The sequence below is a fragment of the Rhineura floridana genome, chromosome 8 (genome assembly GCF_030035675.1).
Source record: "Rhineura floridana isolate rRhiFlo1 chromosome 8, rRhiFlo1.hap2, whole genome shotgun sequence".
Taxonomy (NCBI): Eukaryota; Metazoa; Chordata; class Lepidosauria; order Squamata; family Rhineuridae; genus Rhineura; species Rhineura floridana.
This window is the reverse complement of record NC_084487.1, coordinates 11223001-11241783: the sequence shown is the minus strand read 5'-3', so window position 1 is coordinate 11241783 and position 18783 is coordinate 11223001. Positions and strand designations below refer to the sequence as shown.

Here is an 18783-nt window from a genome sequence, read left to right as displayed (position 1 = left end):
GCCCACTATGCAAGGGAGCAGAAAACCCTTGCCTCCTTCAGATTGCCAGAGAGATTGACATGACTGAATCATGCATTTAAAGAAAAAATGAAACAATCCCCTCCGTACAAGAAAACTTGCATGTCAGGGAGATGGCTAGGCGGAAGGCCATCTCTCAGGCTTGCTGGTTTCCTTCGGGGAGAGGTTGTTTTTCTTTTGCGGGGGCCTTTCCTGCAGTCTGGAATGGGACATAGGAAGCTGCCTTGTTTCTAGTCAGATCATTGGTCCATCTAGCCCAGTACTGTCTACACTGACTGGCAGCAGCTCTCAAGAAACAAAAAAAAGATTCCTGACAAGGCTCTCTCCTAGCTCTCTATCTGCAAATGCTGGGGATTGAACCTTGGCCCTTCTGCATGCAAAGCAGATGTTCCGCCACAGAGCTACGGCCCTTCCCCTAAGTACAACCCACACACACACACACACAAACACACAGCCACACCCTTCTATACAGGAGGCACTTTGGACACTCAGGCAGAGCTAGGTAAGCATTTTTCCTGAGTCCACCACCACCACAAACGACCAGGCATGAACACTGCTTACAAAAAGAGGGAGTCTGTCTTTGAGTGGTTTTCTAAAATGCAGGTGTCTACCCAACTCCTTTGCAATGATACGGGATGGGGGGGGGAGAGGAAGAGGAGGAGCCCCCAACAGGAGGCCAGAGGGCCCTCACCTCTGGTCTGTCCCGGTGGGTGTTCACAGCTTCGACGTTCAAACAGATGGATTCAACTCTGCAACCTTGAAGAAGAGAGATAAGAGAAAGGGGGTTGGCGGGGGGGGGGGAGAGAGAAGGCATCCAGGGGGACATAGTCAATTACTATGTTTAGCCAAAATCAATTCAGAACGTTTTGGTTGATTCAAAAAGGGGAACAAAGAAGAGCGACCCAATGACAATCAGATACATTTAAAAAAGTTTCATCATTATTTCATGCAAGTGCTTAAGCGGAAAACACCATTAAAAAAAAAAAAGACACTCCATCCCACACACACACTGTGAATTCCCTGTGGCAAAATATAGGTAACATGCGTTAGCTAACCAAGAATGCTTTATGTCGTCCATATACAAAGACAAACAAATTTAATTCATTTAAGATTTCTACAATTAAATCAAATGAGATTCTTCTTTGATCAGGTAACAGTCCGAAGGATCACATTGTAAGCACTGGCACGGAACATACAGGCACTGTCTGACACACCCATCTGCACTGTGGTCAAGGTAAGGCACGGTGTCTGCAACTCTGGCAGGAGCCAAAGGGGCGGAAATGCATTTGAGTGAGACACAGGCCAACTTTCTTAGGCTAAGCCCTCTGTTCTAACTGCAAAAAAATAAAAATAAAGAAAAAAAATTAAATAGAGGATGCAAGGTAATAATCAAGGCTGGGCACTCTTGTGCTAAATTGTGCATCAAGATTCACCTCTGTTACCTACATTCTGCAAAAGAAAAGCAGTGTTCTGACATCTAATATATAACTTGTGCAAAGTAAGCAAACTTTGTGCATGCCCTAATTTCGCAGTTTTATACTGCAAACCTTGTAAGTGTACGTATTCCAAGTCACAGGTAAGGGGATAAAAGAGTTACTTAGGTCACTGAAGCACTCATCTTCTTCTAGTCACTGGAAATTTTATTATTATTATTATTATTATTATTTATTATTATTATTATTATTATTATTATTATTTCTATCCTTCCTCTCAGAAGAACCCCAGAGTGGCAAACAATGGACAACACTCTAAAAACATCCATTAAAAAAAAAAAATTAAAACGCATCTTAAGCAGTTCCAACACAGACTGGGATAAGGTCTCTGCTTGAAAGGCTTGTTGAAAGAGGAAGGTCTTCAGTAAGCGCCAAAAAGGTAGCAGAGATGGCGCCTGCCTAATATTTAAGGGGAGGGAATTCCAAAGGGTAGGTGCCACAACACTAAAGGTCCACTTTCTATGTTGTGCGGAACGGACCTCCTGATGAGATGGTATCTGCAGGAGGCCCTCACCTGCAGAGCACAGTGATCGGCTGGGTATATAAGGGGTAAGATGGTCTTTCAGGTATCCTGGTGCCGAGCTGTATAGGGCTTTGTATAGCAAAACCAGAACCTTGAACTTGGCCCAGTAGTTAATGGGCAGCCAGTGCAGTTCTTTCAGCAGTGAGGTAACATGGCAATATTCTCCTGCCCCAGTGAGCAGTTGCATCGCCACAGTCTGCATCTGTGTTAGAATTGCTTTTAATATGTCTTTTAACATGTTTTTTACCCTTTTTTAAAAAAATGTTTTTAACGTTGTTTTGTTTTAATGTATTTTAAGGTCTTTTTATGATGTTTTAAAGTGCTTTTGTGTTTCTGTTTGCCGCCCTGGGCTCCTGCTGGAAGGAAGGGCGGGGTATAAATAAAATAAATAAAAAAAATTATTATTCAACCACCTCCCTAGCTTAAGATTTCACCATTCATCGTCTACATGCTTTTCAAGTGTATTTTTCAACCACACCACAAGGGCTAGAAACTTGCATTTTAAATGCAAGCCAAGATTCTCAAGAAAAGCTAGGCTCTGCTTTGTTCTCACAGACAATTGCATATCCTTTTTTAAAGTTTACCACCACCACCACCACTCATACGGAAGTTGGGGTTTCTCGAACCTTTGTCATAGTTCATGGATCAGGGCAAGCACCTTGTCCCTGGCCCCCGGCCTCAGGCGCATTGTGTTATGCAAAACATTTTGAGAGAAACAGGCCCTTACCATAGGCCACAGGAGTCAGCTTCAGCACTGTGTGGAGGGGACATTTCAAGTAAGGCATTTCCTCTGAAATAAAAAGCAGAGACTGCACTGAGAATTTCATTTTATGCAGGTTTACAAACGGAACACGAATATTTTATGTATGATGTTTACTCCATCCCATTTTTTTAAAACCTCCCCTTCCCCTAAGTGAGGACAACACATTTGCTCAGGACGCAAATCTCACGCTTTCAGTTCAAACGCTGGCTCATGGGCTGCACCAGTTTTCAGGGGGCCTACACACACTTGGATGCAGTGTCACAGTGAAATCTTTGGTGTGTACGTTTAGAAGCCACTGTTCTCTGGCTGGAATCTCAGGAGCACCCCAGTCCCTGCACCCATTTTTTAAAGACATGCTTTGGTTTTCCTTAAAAGACTCCCATGCAGCTAGGAAAAGACAGTCAGAGAGAGATCTTCCAGAGAGGTGATGCCAGTCAAGAATGAAGAACATCTGTTGGTCTCCAGATGCTGTTGGATTCCAGCTCCTATCAGCCCCAGCCAGCATGGCCAATGGTCATGAATGATGGGGAGCCATAGTCTGGCAACATCTGGAGGGCCACAGATTCCCCATCCCTGCTCTGAGAAATGGCATTCCCTACGTATCATTATTTAATGGCCAAGAGGTAAAGCAGCAGAGGAGAGGAGAGGAGAGGAGAGGAGAGGAGAGGAGAGGAGAGGAGAGGAGAGGAGAGGAGAGGAGAGGAGAGGACAGACAGACAGACAGACAGACTACTGAGACTCGGAACGGTACCAGCCACCTACCTGCGCTCTTGTCGAGGAAGTAGGCCAATAGACATCTCATCACGGCCTGGTGACAGATGACAAGGACATTCTCCTGCCTCTCCAGCTCCATGATCACGGGTTCTAGGCGCTGCACCAGATCTTGGTAGGACTATACACACGCACAAAAATGGACAAAGCGCAGGGTCAAGAGCCTGAAACGGGCAACACAGGGCTGGGCTGTGTTGAGAAAAAAAGCCCAACGCGATGCTTCTCGTGAAGCTGGCAACGATCCTGCATAGGCCAGGAAAATAAGCCTCTCCTTAAAGAAGACTGGCAAGCTCCCAATCAGCCCTCTAGAGCGGGAATGAGGGATTTGTGGCTCTCTGGCTGTTGCTGGATTCCAGCTCCTCCCAGCCCCAGCTAGCGCGGCCAACAGATGGGGATGATGGGAGTTGTGGTCCAACAGCATCTGCAGGATCACAGGCTCCCTCTCATGGGCGTTCACAGGACTCTCAAAGCGAGACACTGAAATGGAGGAGTAGGCTAGTTTCTCACATTCAAAAAAATGAGATTAGTGCCTCTACATTTTTGCCTCATATCTCAGGTTCTACGAAGTCACTCTTTTTAAAGAAGTAAATCTGTGAATCTGGAGATTAAGGTACATCGGGAGGGGGTGTCCCTTCTGCCCCCCTCCCAAGGATGCCCACGTTCCCCATCTCTGCTCTAGAAGATTCCAAAGACGCAGAACCCAACTGTTACGGCTGTTTCTAGCTTCTTTCACTGGACATTTGACCTGTACAGAATGTTGATTACATTCTAAGTTTTTAAACTTTGTAATGTGTGTTTTACAATCATTACATTATCATCTTTTTAGATAAGCCCTTGATAAAGGCTTTTTTTTTTTTGGCAGAAATGCATTAGGCATATTATATAAATAAAGATCACTTCCTTCTCTCTGGAATCTTTGAGATACAGTTTCCTTTCCTTTTTTTTGCATGTCATTTTTGGATGCTTTGTGTTTTTGGTGTGTTGACAGAGACCAGGAAGAAGCAGAGTGTCTCCTCCCCCTGTTCAGAAGAGAAATGGGAGTGAACACATCTCCAGTGTGGTGTAGTGGTTACTGTTGGACTAGGACCTTATAAAGCCAGGGTTCAAATCCCCACTCAGCCATGAAGCTCGCTGGGTGACTTTTGTCTCTCAGCCTAATCTACCTCGCAGGGTTGTTGTGAGGATAAAATCATGTTTGTATGCCACCTTGTGCTCTCTGGGGGAAAAGTTGTACATAAAACGTAGCAATAAATAATGAAATGAATAAATAAATCCCTCAAGAGAGCTCCCTGTTGTTCTGCCTTTACTTTCCAGACAAAGGTAGTTTCCTGTTGCAGAGGTTTGTTTTTCTGTGAGGTTACCAAGCTCAGGCAAGGACAGTTTTGTAAAGGAGACCTCAAGGGACCTTGAAATGTCACCAGGGTACAGAACGAAAGAGGAACATGGAGGGCGATGGAGGCACACCAGCTCATCACCAGCTCGGTGCCTTGAAATGTCCTTTCTCCTCCCACACCTGACAGATCCCCATTTACTGACAGCCCACTTTCCTCAGCAAAATGCCCTTTCAAGGTGGCCGATAAGCGGCATTAAGTTAAAAAAAAAAAAAAGGAAGAGAAAATAGAAACCAAACAACAACAAATAGCAGAAACAGGACAGCGAAAAGCACACGCGGGCGGGGGAGGGGGGGACTAATAAAAATACGTCCGCTTCATAATAGGACTGGAGGCAAAGGAGGAGAGTGCAATGTGTGAGACTCGTACGTTTTTACAGTAGGCTATATTCTAGCCACACAGAAGTCAAGGGGTTTTCGCATCCGTCCATCGACACACGCACTCCCCTCTCCGAGGAAGCAAAAGGCCTTTTCAGTCAGGCCAGAGCACTCAAGGTGGACTGAGGCTAGTAAGGGGCGTGGACTGGAGAGGGCGTGGCCCAGGAAGAAACCTGATGGCCAAATAAGGGAGGCCTGGAGGGCCGCATTTGGCCCCTGGGCCTGATGTTCCCCACCCTTGCTCTACATCACTGTTTTTCAACCTTGGGCCTCCAGATGTTGATAAGACTCTAACTCTCTCCATCCCTGACCATTGACCATGCTGTCTGGGGATGATGGGAGTTGGGAGTCCAACAAAATATGAGGACCCAAGGTTGAAGAACAGTGTTCTGCCTCATCCATCTAAGCACAGAGAACTCCTCTGTGCCTTGTCCCCATTAAAGTCTTACTCTAGCCCAGGGGTTCCAAAGTGTGACCTGTGGACCATGAGCTTCATTCAAGGTGGTCAATGGCACATTTGTGGTTGAAGAAGCACTGGATACTCACACTGGTTTCTAACTGTATTTATACTGATTCTTTTATTTTTTACATTGGTCAGAATTAAAAGCTAGTCCTACTCAGAGCCATTAAAGTTAATCGGCACGACTAACTTAGGTTCATTCATTTCAAGGGCTCTCTAAGTAGCTGAATACAATCTATTGTATCTTGAATTCGATGGAATTCAAATTGTAACAGAATAAAATACAACAGGTAAGAAATAAAAAAGCAATAGAAATGCAATTAAAAATCGTACAGCATCTACCACAGCGCATTACAATTGCTACAATGGGCAGACAAATCAGTCGGTGGTCTGCCACGACCCTCGGCAACTTACAAGCAATCCGTGAAAAAGGCTGGGAACCACCAATCTAGCCCACCCCAAACCATCCCCCTTTGTGCCCTGAGGAGGAAAAGGGGCAGACCAAACACGACCCCCACAGTGCAATTTCACCATTTTCAAACAGTTTTTGAGTTCCCCAGTACATACCTCGCCAGATGGGTAGCGGTAATAGTATTTGTCCTGGTCCCGCAAAGCAAATTCTTCCGGGTACTTCTCTTTGATTTCATCGTAAGTCATCTCTTCACACGCACCCTACAAGAGCCAGGTGAGAAAAAACATTAGCGTTGCTATTTCTGGCAAGCTTTTTGGGGTGGGTGGGGGATAGGGTAGAAAGCAAGACATCCTTTACAGCAGCCAGATCCCAATCAACGCCTTTCCCTCCGGAGAACAGAACGACGACCAGATGTAATCTTTAAGCATTTCAGGAAATGACACTAGGCCTTTTCGTTAGGCAAAGATGGCAAGCAAAGACAGCCAAAGATACAATTCAGGGCTTCTAACTCACTCATGTTGAAATGACGGAACAGAAGCATGCTATTAAAAACATGGATCTAGTTAAATGGGGCTTCAGCGCAACTAATTCTCCAGATTGAGCACAAAATTATTGCAAAGCCATCTGGCTACTAGCCACTGATAGCCATCATGTCAGGTAGAATAAGGCTATATTCTCCCTCTGCTGTCGGAATGCCAGTTGTTGGGATTCACAGGTTGGGGTGGGGGGGAGGACTCAGGTCCTGCTTACAGGCTTCCTATAGACACTGGTTGGCCATTGTGAGAAAAGGATGCTGGACTAGGTGGGCCACTGGCCTAAGCCAGCAGGACTCTTATATGTCCTAGGAGCTTTTTAAAGCCTGGGACATATTTGGGAGTAGGGGAAAGAAAGAGGAAGATGACAACCACTTTCCCTAGCAAAGTTTGGCCTGCAATCCAGGAACAAAAAAAATGCTCACAGCATCGATTTCATTCAACGCCTTCCACTGTTCGTAGGGCATGTCAAGGGCTTCTGCAGTCTGGATGGTTCTCTTCAGCTGGCTGGTCCAAACTTTGAGATCTTTCAGGTTCTGTTCCTGGACAAAATGGCTGAGCGCACTGGAAAACTGAAGAAGAAGATGGAGGAAGAATGGTTGAGTCCGATTGGCCAGTTCCCCTGGCTTTCTAGTCTTGATTTATTTAGACAATTTCTATGCCACTTATATTTAAGCAAAACTCTTAAGCGGTTTACAAACTTGTTTAAGGTATTTTAACCCAACAGCAAATACAAAAACATGCCAGAGAATTTCTACATTCTGTAAAACGCAATTAACAACTAAATAAAGCTTTAGTATCAAAACACGTCACATAGCTACAAAAATACATGGAAAATTCATAGTAAGCAACTAAACAAAATACCCTCTAAACATCAGGAAGTAAATTCCTACAAATGAAAATCAACTAAAAATATAAATTCCACCTTTTTTTTAGCCCCTCTCTAATCTCACAGCAAGAGTCCCTTTATTTTACATTCTCCAAACATTTTTCCTAAAACGCTTAATGCTTTCAAACAGAGGGAGCAGCCATTGATCCCAGAATCCTAATCAGATGCCTGTGGCACCTCACCAGGACTCATTCAATCTGTAACCACTACCCCAGAATGGAGTCTTAACAGCTGACCTTATGACTACAACATCCAGCCTAACTTTTGTAATTTTGGGTTTTTCCTCATGTCCCCCTTGCAGTGTGCAACATCTTGCCTGATGACTGCAGCTTTGGGAAAAGAAGGTCAGGAGTAAGCCCATTGTCCTTGCATGCAATGCTGCCTAGGTCACCACAGAGATGGGATGTGGCATTAGGACATTGCTAGCTGCATCACACTACTAAAGGAACAGGATCAACAGAAATTCTAAATGGGATGCTCTAAACAAAAAACAAAAGACCAAACAGATTTGGTCCTATATGAGCTGCCTAGGACAACTCTCTATTTAAAAGCACTCCAAGAGGCAGCTTGGTAGGAGGAAATGAGGTATTATTCCCCTGGAAAAGTCCCCAAGATCCATAGTAAATCACAGTACGAAGGACTGGTGTGTGGTGTGTCTTCCCTATGACAAGAAGCTTTTGGATTCCCTCATGGCCATACACATAAAAACATTCCAAAACATCTGGGTAAGTCTTTTGTGCTGTTGCCTGTTTACCAAGCTATCACTCAAGACCTTTAGCCGTGTCCCCCTCTCCATAGACAGAGGAACCTCTTGCTCTTTTGACCACAAAAAAAATCTAAAATTCTCAATTCAGAATAAAGCACGCATTTGGCATAATTTAGATTTTGCACAGCAGGAAAAGGTGGGCGAAAGCGGAAGGGGAGTTGCAGCACAAAGCAAAGTCACCAAGGGTGCATCCCTGCTCACATTCTTACCATCCCATGTATGTTTACACAGAAGTAAATCTCAAATTTTCCTTAACATAACCACAATTGTAAAATCAATAAATGATTTTTTAAAATTACAGTCAACAGACCATTGAATCAATAAAGAAGCAAATCCCAATGAACTCAGTAGGGCTTGCTCCTTGAGATTGGTAGGGCAGAAGGCAGGTAGCCCAACAGTAGGTGGATTCAGAGCCAATGACAGACAAGGGCCAACTAATGCTAGTTTTTGTCCCCTTCCTCCACCTCCCTGCTGAGTTCTACAAGGGAAACACCGATGCTAAGAACACACTGGACCAGTTGAAATAAGAAGGCGGGCAGGTGGACGCTGAGGCTGGTAGGGCAGAGTCCCATGTGCCCTAATGCGCCAGCCTCTGCTGAGTTAAGACTGCAGCCGGAGCACTTCAAAAAGAAGGCCAGATCTCTCAGTTCCCAAACACAGGATTGCCCACGCCACACATACCTTCTTGCCCCTCCAGGAGAGACCTGAGTCTCCTCCAATCTTCCCTTTGAGATTCGACTCGCTCTCGCCATGCCGGCACAAGTAGATGGTGCGGGGCTGAACGTGGATGTTCATCAGGTAGTAGACGATGCGACTCTGGATGTGGTCTTGGACCTTGTTCACCAGGTACCTTCGGCCAACGTCGATCACTTTGATAAGCGAAAGGTCTCTGAGAAGGAACAGGGGCATACGGTAGATCAAAGCCCTTCCACCCCAGAGAAATGTCAAGGCGAAGACCTGTAGAACTCATGCAAGGGAACGCGCAGAAAGCATGAAGACATCGCCTTGCCCAAAGTCATAATCCCATGAACTGAACAGATGAGTTGCAGAAGTATTTGGTAGCTCTGTATTCAGTTTTCAGGCCTGAGCGGTGCATTTCCCGTTCACATTTCACTAACAGCCTGATTTTTATGCAGAGCCAGGTGCAATTAAACACACTAATTTCAACAGATTCCAGCACAACTAGCTCTGCAAAGTCTCTACTTATTAAAGTAGGAGGACCTTGCCCCTCTCCCAACTCCTTTCCTTCTCAGGCCAGTCAGGATCACAGCCATTAGTTTCACGACTGGGACATTTCAAGTAGGAAGTTCAGACTAAAGGCAGTCACACACACCACAAACAAAGCCAGGAAGCTCAGGGAAGAGTTTCAAAAATGCAGAGCTTTGCACACATCCCAGAATATCATCAACAACTTCATTTCCCGTTTGAGAGCATTTCTGAAACTTAAAACTGAGCAAATATTTCTTAAATGCACATGCCTCAGTGACCTCAGAGGTAATTATAAGTTTATTAAAACTATTTTTAAAAGAAAAGAAAAACCAGAGAAGTGCCTTTCAAGCAACCCGCAAGCCAGCTTCTGTTGCTGGGAAAATAGGAAGGCAGTTTCCCCTTACCTGTCACAGTCATCTGGGTCAAGAGGCTGGTAGCTAGATTGGTAACAGCCGATTCTCTTCATGAAATCTTCCACAGCATCTGCCGAGTTGCAGTCCTTATAATCAGGGCTGGACAACTTGACTTCCTAAAGCATAGGCAAAAGAGAAAAAGAAAAGAAATGGAAGAATAAGAAGCCTGTCGTGAAATAATTTTACCGCTATATTGACAGAGCACGGCTGACAGGAGTCCCCAGGTTGTCACATTACGATCGTGTCAGTTTCCAAGAGTGTATTCTCCATCAAAATCTCAGAACAGGATAGATCAAGGCTGACCATTGGTCGCTCCCTGTTATAGAATCTTAGAATAGTAGAGTTGGAAGGGGCCTGTAAGGCCATCAAGTCCAACCCCATGCTCAATGCGCAGGAATCCAAATCAAAGCATTCCCGACAGATGGCTATCCAGCTGCCTCTTGAATGCCTCCAGTGTTGGAGAGCCCACTACCTCTCTAGGTAATGGGTACCATTGTCATATGGCTCTAACAGTTAGGGAGCTTTTCCTGATGTCCAGCTGAAATCTGGCTTCCTGCAACTTGAGCCCATTATTCCGTGTCCTGCACTCTGGGAGGATTGAGAAGAGATCCCGGCCCTCCTCTGTGTGCCAACCTTTCATGTACTTGAAAAGTGCTATCATATCTCCTCTCAGTCTTCTCTTCTCCAGGCTAAACATGCCCAGTTCCCAATTCAGCCTGAAAGAGCAGGACTGATTGGCACCCAGGTCGAAAAGGCAAAGTGAGCAAGCATCCAATGACAGCAGCACTAGCTTGCTCCTGGGCAAGGCTTACCCGGAAACACCTGCCTGAATCCTTGGAAGAGACGGATTTAAAAGAGTTTTAGAGGATAAGGCTGTGAATGACTACTAGCCACGACGCCCACATTCTACCTCCACTGTCGGAGGCAATATGCTTCTGAATACCAAGCGCTGGGAAGCGCAGAAAGGGAAGAGTGCTGTTGTGTATCTGGCTGACCAGTGTGAGAAGAGGATGCTGAACTCTATGAGCTCTCATTATGTTCGCAGATTTGGAGGGGGAGGGGTAGAATAAACTGCCCTGATATAGAACTTGGGTTTCATGAGTCTATTCTCTGCCATCACAATATCACCCTTGTTCCCATTTATACAAAGCAGGCTAAGAGGATGAAAGACAAAAATGGACTGCCTTCAAGTCGATCCCGACTTATGGCGACGCTATGAATAGGGTTTTCATGGTAAGCGGTATCCAGAGGTGGTTTACCATTGCCTCCCTCTGAGGCTGAGAGGCAGTGACTGGCCCAAGGTCACCCAGTGAGCTTCATGGCTGTGGGGGGATTCGAACCCTGGTTTCCCAGGTCGTAGTCCAACACCTTAACCACTACACCACACCAGCTCTGAAAGAGAAGAACTTGCCTAATAACACCCTTTAAGTTCAGTGGGAAACAGAGCTTTTGGCCAGGCACAGCAAGGAGCCAGATCTCCTCACTACTAGCCAGCCACGACAATCTCCAGCCCAAGATGCCTTTTCTAAAGGTTCCTCCAGGCTAGACAGAAGCCCGACAGAGAAGGAAACACTTTTCCCCCCTCATACTTACCATAATGTTGGTAGCAACAACTGATGGGTCATTGCAGACGGATTCGATGAAGAATACCTGAAAGGAGCAGAAGGCAGGGTTTTTGCTTTTAAAGGCAGTGAAAACATCTACCATGTAGATCTCTTCTCCGACTCTCTAAGCTCTCTGAGGCATCAGGCGGTGAGGTCTTCCTTCGCCTTGCTCCATTTATTTATTTATCCAATGTGTATCCCACCCTTCCTTCAAAGGAGTCCAGGGCAGCAAACACACAAGCGACAAAGCAACGGAAACATCTAAAAAGTAATTCCAATGCAGATGCAGACTAGGGGGAAAAAATCTCTACTTAAGAGGCCTGTTGGAAGAGGAGGGTCTTCAACAGGCCCCCAAAAGACCACAGAGATGGCGCCTGTCTAATGTTTAAGGGGAGGGAATTCCAAAGGGTGTGTGCCACCACACTAAAGGTCCGTTTCTTATATTGTACAGAACGTACATAAGGGGTGAGACGATCTTTCAAGAATGAAATACGCAGGCCAGGTGGGGGCATGGCTGGGCAGAGATGACCTTCCAGGCCAAATGGGGAGCCCTGGCATGCCTAATAAAGCCCGTGGGCCGGAAGTTCCATATGGCTGCATAAGAAACTTTAAAAAGAAAAAAAAAAACCCACAAACATAATCTCTACACATCCATTTCTCAGTCACATCTGCCAGCAGGCTACGGCAGCATGAAGACAGGCACAGCCGAGGTAAGGGCAGAAAAAACCCAAAAGGCAGAATTGAAATAATTGATTTCTGCTCAAAAATTGAAAGGGAGGGGCACAGATTTTAAAAGTCTGCCCAATGCAAAGAAGGGACTGCCTATGACTGACCAACACAAAATTTATTTTTGTTCTCCTTCATTCATTATGGCAAATGCCTTCATATCAATTTTCACCGCTGTCTTTTTTTTTTTTTAAATACTCACTTTGAATCCATGTTCTTTGGCAAAATGCAAGATCATTGATCTTCTGTCGCGGGTGGTGTTTGTAGCATCAAAAACCTTTTTTTGCAGGGAGGGGAAGAGGGAAAAAAAGATGTTATTGGGCTTATTCATTTATTGACTTCATTCATATCCCACATTTCAACATAAAGTTGCACTCTCAGGGTGGCTAACAACGTAATAATGAGAAATAATGAAAGCACAGTCTTGAAAAATAGAAAAACATATAACAAAGGACAGAAGCCTACACAACAAACTAAAACAACAACAGATCATTCAAACAGACAGTAAAATGAAAACTGCTTTTAAAACACCAGCAGCTCTTAAAACTATGACAAAACAGTCTGGGTTTTTTTTGGGTGGGTGGGCATCATATATTTCTAGGGAAAGGGTTTTATCTAGCAGGCAGGAAGTGGAGCAGAGACCAGTTTCTGATGGACCACAAACAACTGGCTATCTTGTACAGCAGAGACGGGGGACCTGCAGCCCTCCAGATGTTATTGGACTCCAACTCCCATCAGCCCCAGCAAGCACAGTCAACGAAGCTGATGGGAAGTAGAGTCCAACAATACCTGGAGGACCAGAGATTCCAACTAGCAGCAGCTCTCCAGCAGAAGAAAGGACTTTCCCATCCTTACCGCATGATTTACTTTAAAAAAAAAAAGGCAAAAAAAATATGATAGTGCCAAGAATTGAACCCAGGAGCTTCTCCATGCAAAGCAAGTGCTTTGCCACTGAGCTACGGGCCAGCAAAGCCCTTGACCACCTCCACAACACACCTTTAAAATACTCTTATACCATTTTAACAGTCATGGCTTCCCCCAAAGAATCCTAGGAATTGCACTCTTTTTGTTGTTGTTGTTGTTATAGGTCTCCTAACAACTCTCAGCTCCCTTAAACTACATTTCCCAGGATCCTTTGGGGGAAGCCACGACTGTCAGTGGTATAAGAATGTTTTAAAAGGTATGGTGTGGATGTGACCCTTATGTTCTTAACACAGGGCATAATGAAAGCTGTGCTTAGCGAACTTCACTCACCGCAATCTGGCCACCTTCCTCAGACAAGTACGATTTGACATCTCTCAAGGCAGCTAAGGCACATTGCCTGCAACAACAGAGGGGAGCAGGTTAGGGATATTTTGTATCACAGGGTTAGCTGGAATCCAAAGGGCCATTTAGTCCTAATCACCCTTTCGAGAGAGAAAAAGGCAACAATGATTCACCTGCCCACTCCCAAAGCCTCCACCCAATCCTGGACATTATTGAATCCAGAGCACAACAGGACACAAGTGCAGTTGGCGGGATCTCAGCAGCAACGCACCAGGAGAGCAATAATCTATAGGTGGGACAAGGAGATAGGCCCCTGGAATTGTGACCAATTTGTTAACACTTTTCATAATATCGTTCAACATGACACACTGCTGGGGAGGCTCCATTGTACCAGAATCTCATACTTTTTCACAGCAAGCCAGGCTCCCTCAATGTGCAGAAGGTATGAATTAGAGGCATGCCCTGATCTCACAAATGCTTCTCCTTGGTCAGGGGGCCAGCAAGATGGGAGGGGAGGACAATAAGGAATGTATTTTAAGCTTGCATTAAAAAAAAAACAGTGCTCCAAAATTTCAGTGCATGAATTGCTGCCTACAGTGTGGCATAGTGGTTAGAGTGTTGGACTACGAATCCCCACACAGCCATGAAGCTCACTGGGTGACCTTGGGCCAGTCACTGCCTCTCAGCCTCAGAGGAAGGCAATGGTAAACCCCCTCTGAATACCGCTTACTATGAAAACCCTATTCACAGGTTTGCCATAAGTCAGAATCGACTTGAAGGCAGTCCATTTCATTTCAGGCATGGCTAGAAGAGACAAAGTGACTTATTTGGGCATTCTGTTCCTCCGTCCCCCAACTCGATCAAGCCTTCCGAATCTAGACCTTGGACAGTGGCGGGAAGTGGGGGGGGGACCAGTAGTAGAAAGAAGCCCCCACCTCCTGTCCAGCTTATTACTTGCAAAGCAGAAGGGAGCAGTGAGTGAGTCCATTAGGCTAACTATTGCTAGCTTGTGGTTCGCATGTGTTAAGCGGACCCTGCCCACCAATCTTCAAAAGTTTCTTCTCCTTAACCATGCCATGGCCAGAGGGAGGGCCAGTTTGCCCCCGCTTTGTCCCTGCACTTGGCTCATAATCTCAGTCTCGTCTGTCAGCTTGCGAGCACAGTTCCCACCCTCTGTTGATATGGACAAGACAACAGTGTCCTGATCTAAGGAGCTCTTTGATGCATAATAGCCAATCTAATGCAATCACCTTAAAACACCCTGGTGAGGCCTCCCAACTAGCACTGGAGCACACCCGCCCAAAGTCAAGAACCTTTCTACTCAAAAAAAGGGGCAGCTTATAGAATCGTAGAATTGTAAAGTTGGAAGGGGCCTACAAGGCCATCAAATCCAATCCCCTGCTCAATGCAGGAATCCAAGTTGAAGCATGCTCAACATGTGGCTGTCCAGCGGCTTCCTGAAGGCCTCCAGCGTTGGAGAGCCCATCTCCCCCCTAGGTCCTTGGTTCCATTGTCGTATCACTCTAACGGTTAGGAAGTTTTTCCTGATGTTCAGCTGAAATCTGGCTCGCTGTAAGTTGAGCCCATTATTCCGTGTCCTGCCCTCTGGGACAATCGAGAAGAGATCCTGGCCCTCCTCTGCATGACAATCATTCAAGTACTTGATGATGACCCTTCCCTTTCATTCTCCTAGAAATAGTTTCTTTTCGTTCCCAACCTGTTTTGGTTTGTGGGGTTTTTTTGGTATAAGACCATAACTGGAATTGGACCCCTGAACTCAGTGCAGTTTCAAGGGATGTGGTCCTGATATCACATCCACACCATACATATAAAGCACATTTAAAGCAGATGGCTTCCCCCAAAGAGTCCTGGGGACTGTAGTTGACCCCTCACAGAGCTACAACTCCCAGTACCCTAACAAACTACAATTCCCAAGGAGCTATATGCTTTAAACATCTGGGATGGATGTGAGATGTCCCTGACCTCCCAACTTTGGCCATCTGACTTTGCACCCCACCGTCCTTGAAACCAAGAAGCATTATCAGAGTTCAAGGTCATATTTCAGCCTGGCAGAAGCACTCACAGAGGGTGTGAAACAGGACCAGTGAGGGATGTGGTTCTAGGGAGAATCTCAAGAGGCAGACAAGAGAGGATTGGATGGATGCATTTGGTCCCCGGGTCAGAGATTTCCCCAGTCCTGTCCTAAATCGTCAAGGTCTGCCAAGAGCCAGCATATGATCACAGTTGCGTTACACTTGAGCTCCACTGCTTGCTGCCTGATCTTGGACAAAGCACTGGATTCATCCCAAGATACACTCGGAATGTGGGGGGGGGGGAGGAACAAAAAAAACAGGCTCAAAGGAATTCGGGAGCACACTTACCTGCGGACTTTCATAGCCTCTTCGTTATCGGGACGGAAGAAGTCATAAGAGCTGTAATGTTTCACGGCTTCCCGGCGATACTCCCCAACATTAAACACTGCAAGGCAAAGAGGAAGGGAAGAGTCAGGGCACCATCCCTTCTGGTAGGGGAGCAAGGCGTACACATAAATGAAATTCAGCGGACTTCCCTTGCGAGAACAGGTTGTAAGTGTCATTTTAAAAAATAAAAAAAGGATAGATCCTTGCCTGCTTGACTTGTGGTGAATCAGGACTGCCTCCAGGGAATGTTTTTATAAAACTGGATGAAAGCGTGTTGGTTTATTTTTGTGCAGGCTACTGATGCTCAACAAGTAACTGGCACAGGTAAGTACAGGAATACCCCACTATACGGACCTTCATTTAACGTACACTCGCTTTTACAGACATACTCCATACTCCACCATGCCCGTTTACGTACGCTTGCTTCACACTTACGGACACTTAACGGTGCATGGGGGTGGAAATAGACACGATCGCGCCACCGCAAATCAGCTGGGAGGTGCGGCAGCGCAGCAGCAGAGGCTTTAGTGCGGGGCTTTGAGGCTCCTCATGAAGGAGAGGTAAAAAAAGCTTTAAAAGGTAGTGCTTCACTTTAAGGACATTTTCAGTTTACGTACTCGCTCTGGTCCCATTGAGTACGTTAATGCGAGGTATTCCTGTAATGTGTTGGGCTCCTAAGGGGATCCAAAAGGATCAGTACTCAACAGTACTTAGCTGCATCTCAGTTCTCACTCTGGGACAGACTAGCACTGCTCAGGTATCTGAGGAAGTAGTTGTTGGTTTATCTGTCGAACTTGGGTACCACTTAATATTTCAACAGAAATCCCTCTGTTCCAGTCACCTGACCATATGGGAGATCATTGACCATAAAGCTTGGTGAAATCTACTCCAACTGGCTGGGTTCATCCAGGTCTCTCTCAGCCTAATCTTCTTTCACTGAAGTTAACAGGACTGATCCTGGAGCTTTCTGCACGCTCTGACACTGAATGGCCTCACCATTCAACAGAAGTATTCCTAATGTATGAGCTTGTCTTTATGCCAAATCAGCCCACTGGTCCATTAAACCCAGCCACATCTAATCCAACTACTCCAGTTGGAAGTTGTCCACTCCAATTGCCTCCTGCTACCCAGAGATCGCTTTGTTGAACCTGGGACCTTCCGCATGGGCTAAATCACTGATCTACAGTCTCCTCATAAGTCTTGGAAACACACATTCAAATTTCACTAATAGATTGGTGGAGAATTCCAATAGATTGGTGGAGAAAGTAGAATTCCCAACACTTGATGCAACCCAACTCTCCAATAGTCTGGAGGACTAGTTCCATGAACTTACTTTCAGGCAATTTTTTTTTTTTTTTTTGCAGATGCAACATGCATCCAAATGCAACTTGAATGCAAGGATGAGATCATCATTTGGACCCAACCGGCATCCAATTCAACAGGATCATGCTTAAAAAAAGAAATGCCAAAGAAATGGGAAGTCTGGACAAATTGTGCTCATAAGACTGCAGACACATAAGAAATTCTCCAAAGGAAAAAAGAGCCCTGCGTCAAGCCATCATATGGAAAGTGGGATTGGACTAAAATGAAGGAAGTGTGAAAATTGGAGGGAGAAATATCAATAATTTAAGATATGCAGACGATACCATGCTACTAGCAGAAAACAGTAACAATTTGATATGAATGCTGATGAAAGTTAAAGAGGAAAGCACAAAAGCAGGCCTATAGCTGAACATCAAAAAGACTAAATAACAGAAGATTTATGTAAGTTTAAAGCTGAGAATGAGGACATTGAATTTGTCAAAAATTATTAATACCTTGGCACAGTCATTAGCCAAAATGGAGACAATAGTCAAGAAAACAGAACAAGGGTAGGACTGGCAAGGGCAGCTATGACAGAACTAGAAAGGTCCTCAAATGCAAAGATGTATCACTGAGCACCAAAGTCAGGATCATTCAGACCATGGTATTCCTGAGATCTATGTATGGATGTGAAAGTTGGACAGTGAAAAAAGCGGTTAAGAGAAAAATGAACTCATTTGAAATGTGGTGCTGAGGGAGAGCTTTGCAGATACCATGGACCGTGAAAAAGACAAATAATTGCGTGTTAGAACAAGTTAAACCAGAACTAACACTTCAAGCTAAAATGATGAAATTGAGGTTATCACACTTTGGACACATCATGAGAAGACATGACTCACTAGAAAAGACAATAATGCTGGGAAAAACAGAAGGGAGTAGAAAAAGGAAGGCCAAACAAGAGATGGATTGATTCCATAAAGGAAGCCACAGACCTGAACTTAAGAGATCTGAACAGGGTGGTTTATAACAGATGCTATTGGAAGTTGCCGATTCATAAGATTGGCATAAGTCGAAATCAACTTGAAGGCACGTAACAACAACAACAAGAAGTGTCAAGCATTCTGTCTCCCTAGAGCGGCTAATGAAATGCCTCTTTCAAGCCCAGAAGCAGGACATGGAGGGCAGTAGTGGTCCCACACCCTTGATCTCAAACAACAAACATCAGAGACATCCAGGGGCTCTGACTATAAAGGGCTGAGTTAGTCCATAATCTCACCTTTTGTTGGGACGCCAATCCAGTTGAGGTAACGGGTCAGCTTCTTGGAAATGTAGGTTTTCCCGCGAGCTGGGAGGCCAACCATAACTATCACAGTGGGGGAATTGGTAAGCTGTGGACCACATGCTATTGAAGGGAGGAGAGAAAGGAAGACAGCAAAGAAAGTACCAG

The 18783-nt window shown here is 45.2% G+C and overlaps 1 protein-coding gene across 9 annotated transcripts in view; it reads right to left on the bottom strand.

The window, feature by feature from the left end:
- The window catches only part of PFKFB3 (6-phosphofructo-2-kinase/fructose-2,6-biphosphatase 3), a 90621-nt gene that overhangs the window by 9841 nt on the left and 61997 nt on the right, over positions 1–18783 (bottom strand). For all 9 annotated transcript variants that reach the window (XM_061638275.1, XM_061638278.1, XM_061638272.1 and 6 more), the window contains 12 exons: positions 18613–18738; positions 15996–16092; positions 13603–13669; positions 12551–12625; positions 11612–11668; positions 10010–10134; positions 9078–9285; positions 7167–7313; positions 6364–6468; positions 3560–3689; positions 2762–2824; positions 710–774 (listed from right to left, as the gene is read on the bottom strand). In XM_061638275.1, coding sequence (XP_061494259.1) covers positions 710–774; positions 2762–2824; positions 3560–3689; positions 6364–6468; positions 7167–7313; positions 9078–9285; positions 10010–10134; positions 11612–11668; positions 12551–12625; positions 13603–13669; positions 15996–16092; positions 18613–18738 — 1265 coding nt within the window. The remainder of the gene's footprint in view (positions 1–709; positions 775–2761; positions 2825–3559; positions 3690–6363; positions 6469–7166; positions 7314–9077; positions 9286–10009; positions 10135–11611; positions 11669–12550; positions 12626–13602; positions 13670–15995; positions 16093–18612; positions 18739–18783) is intronic.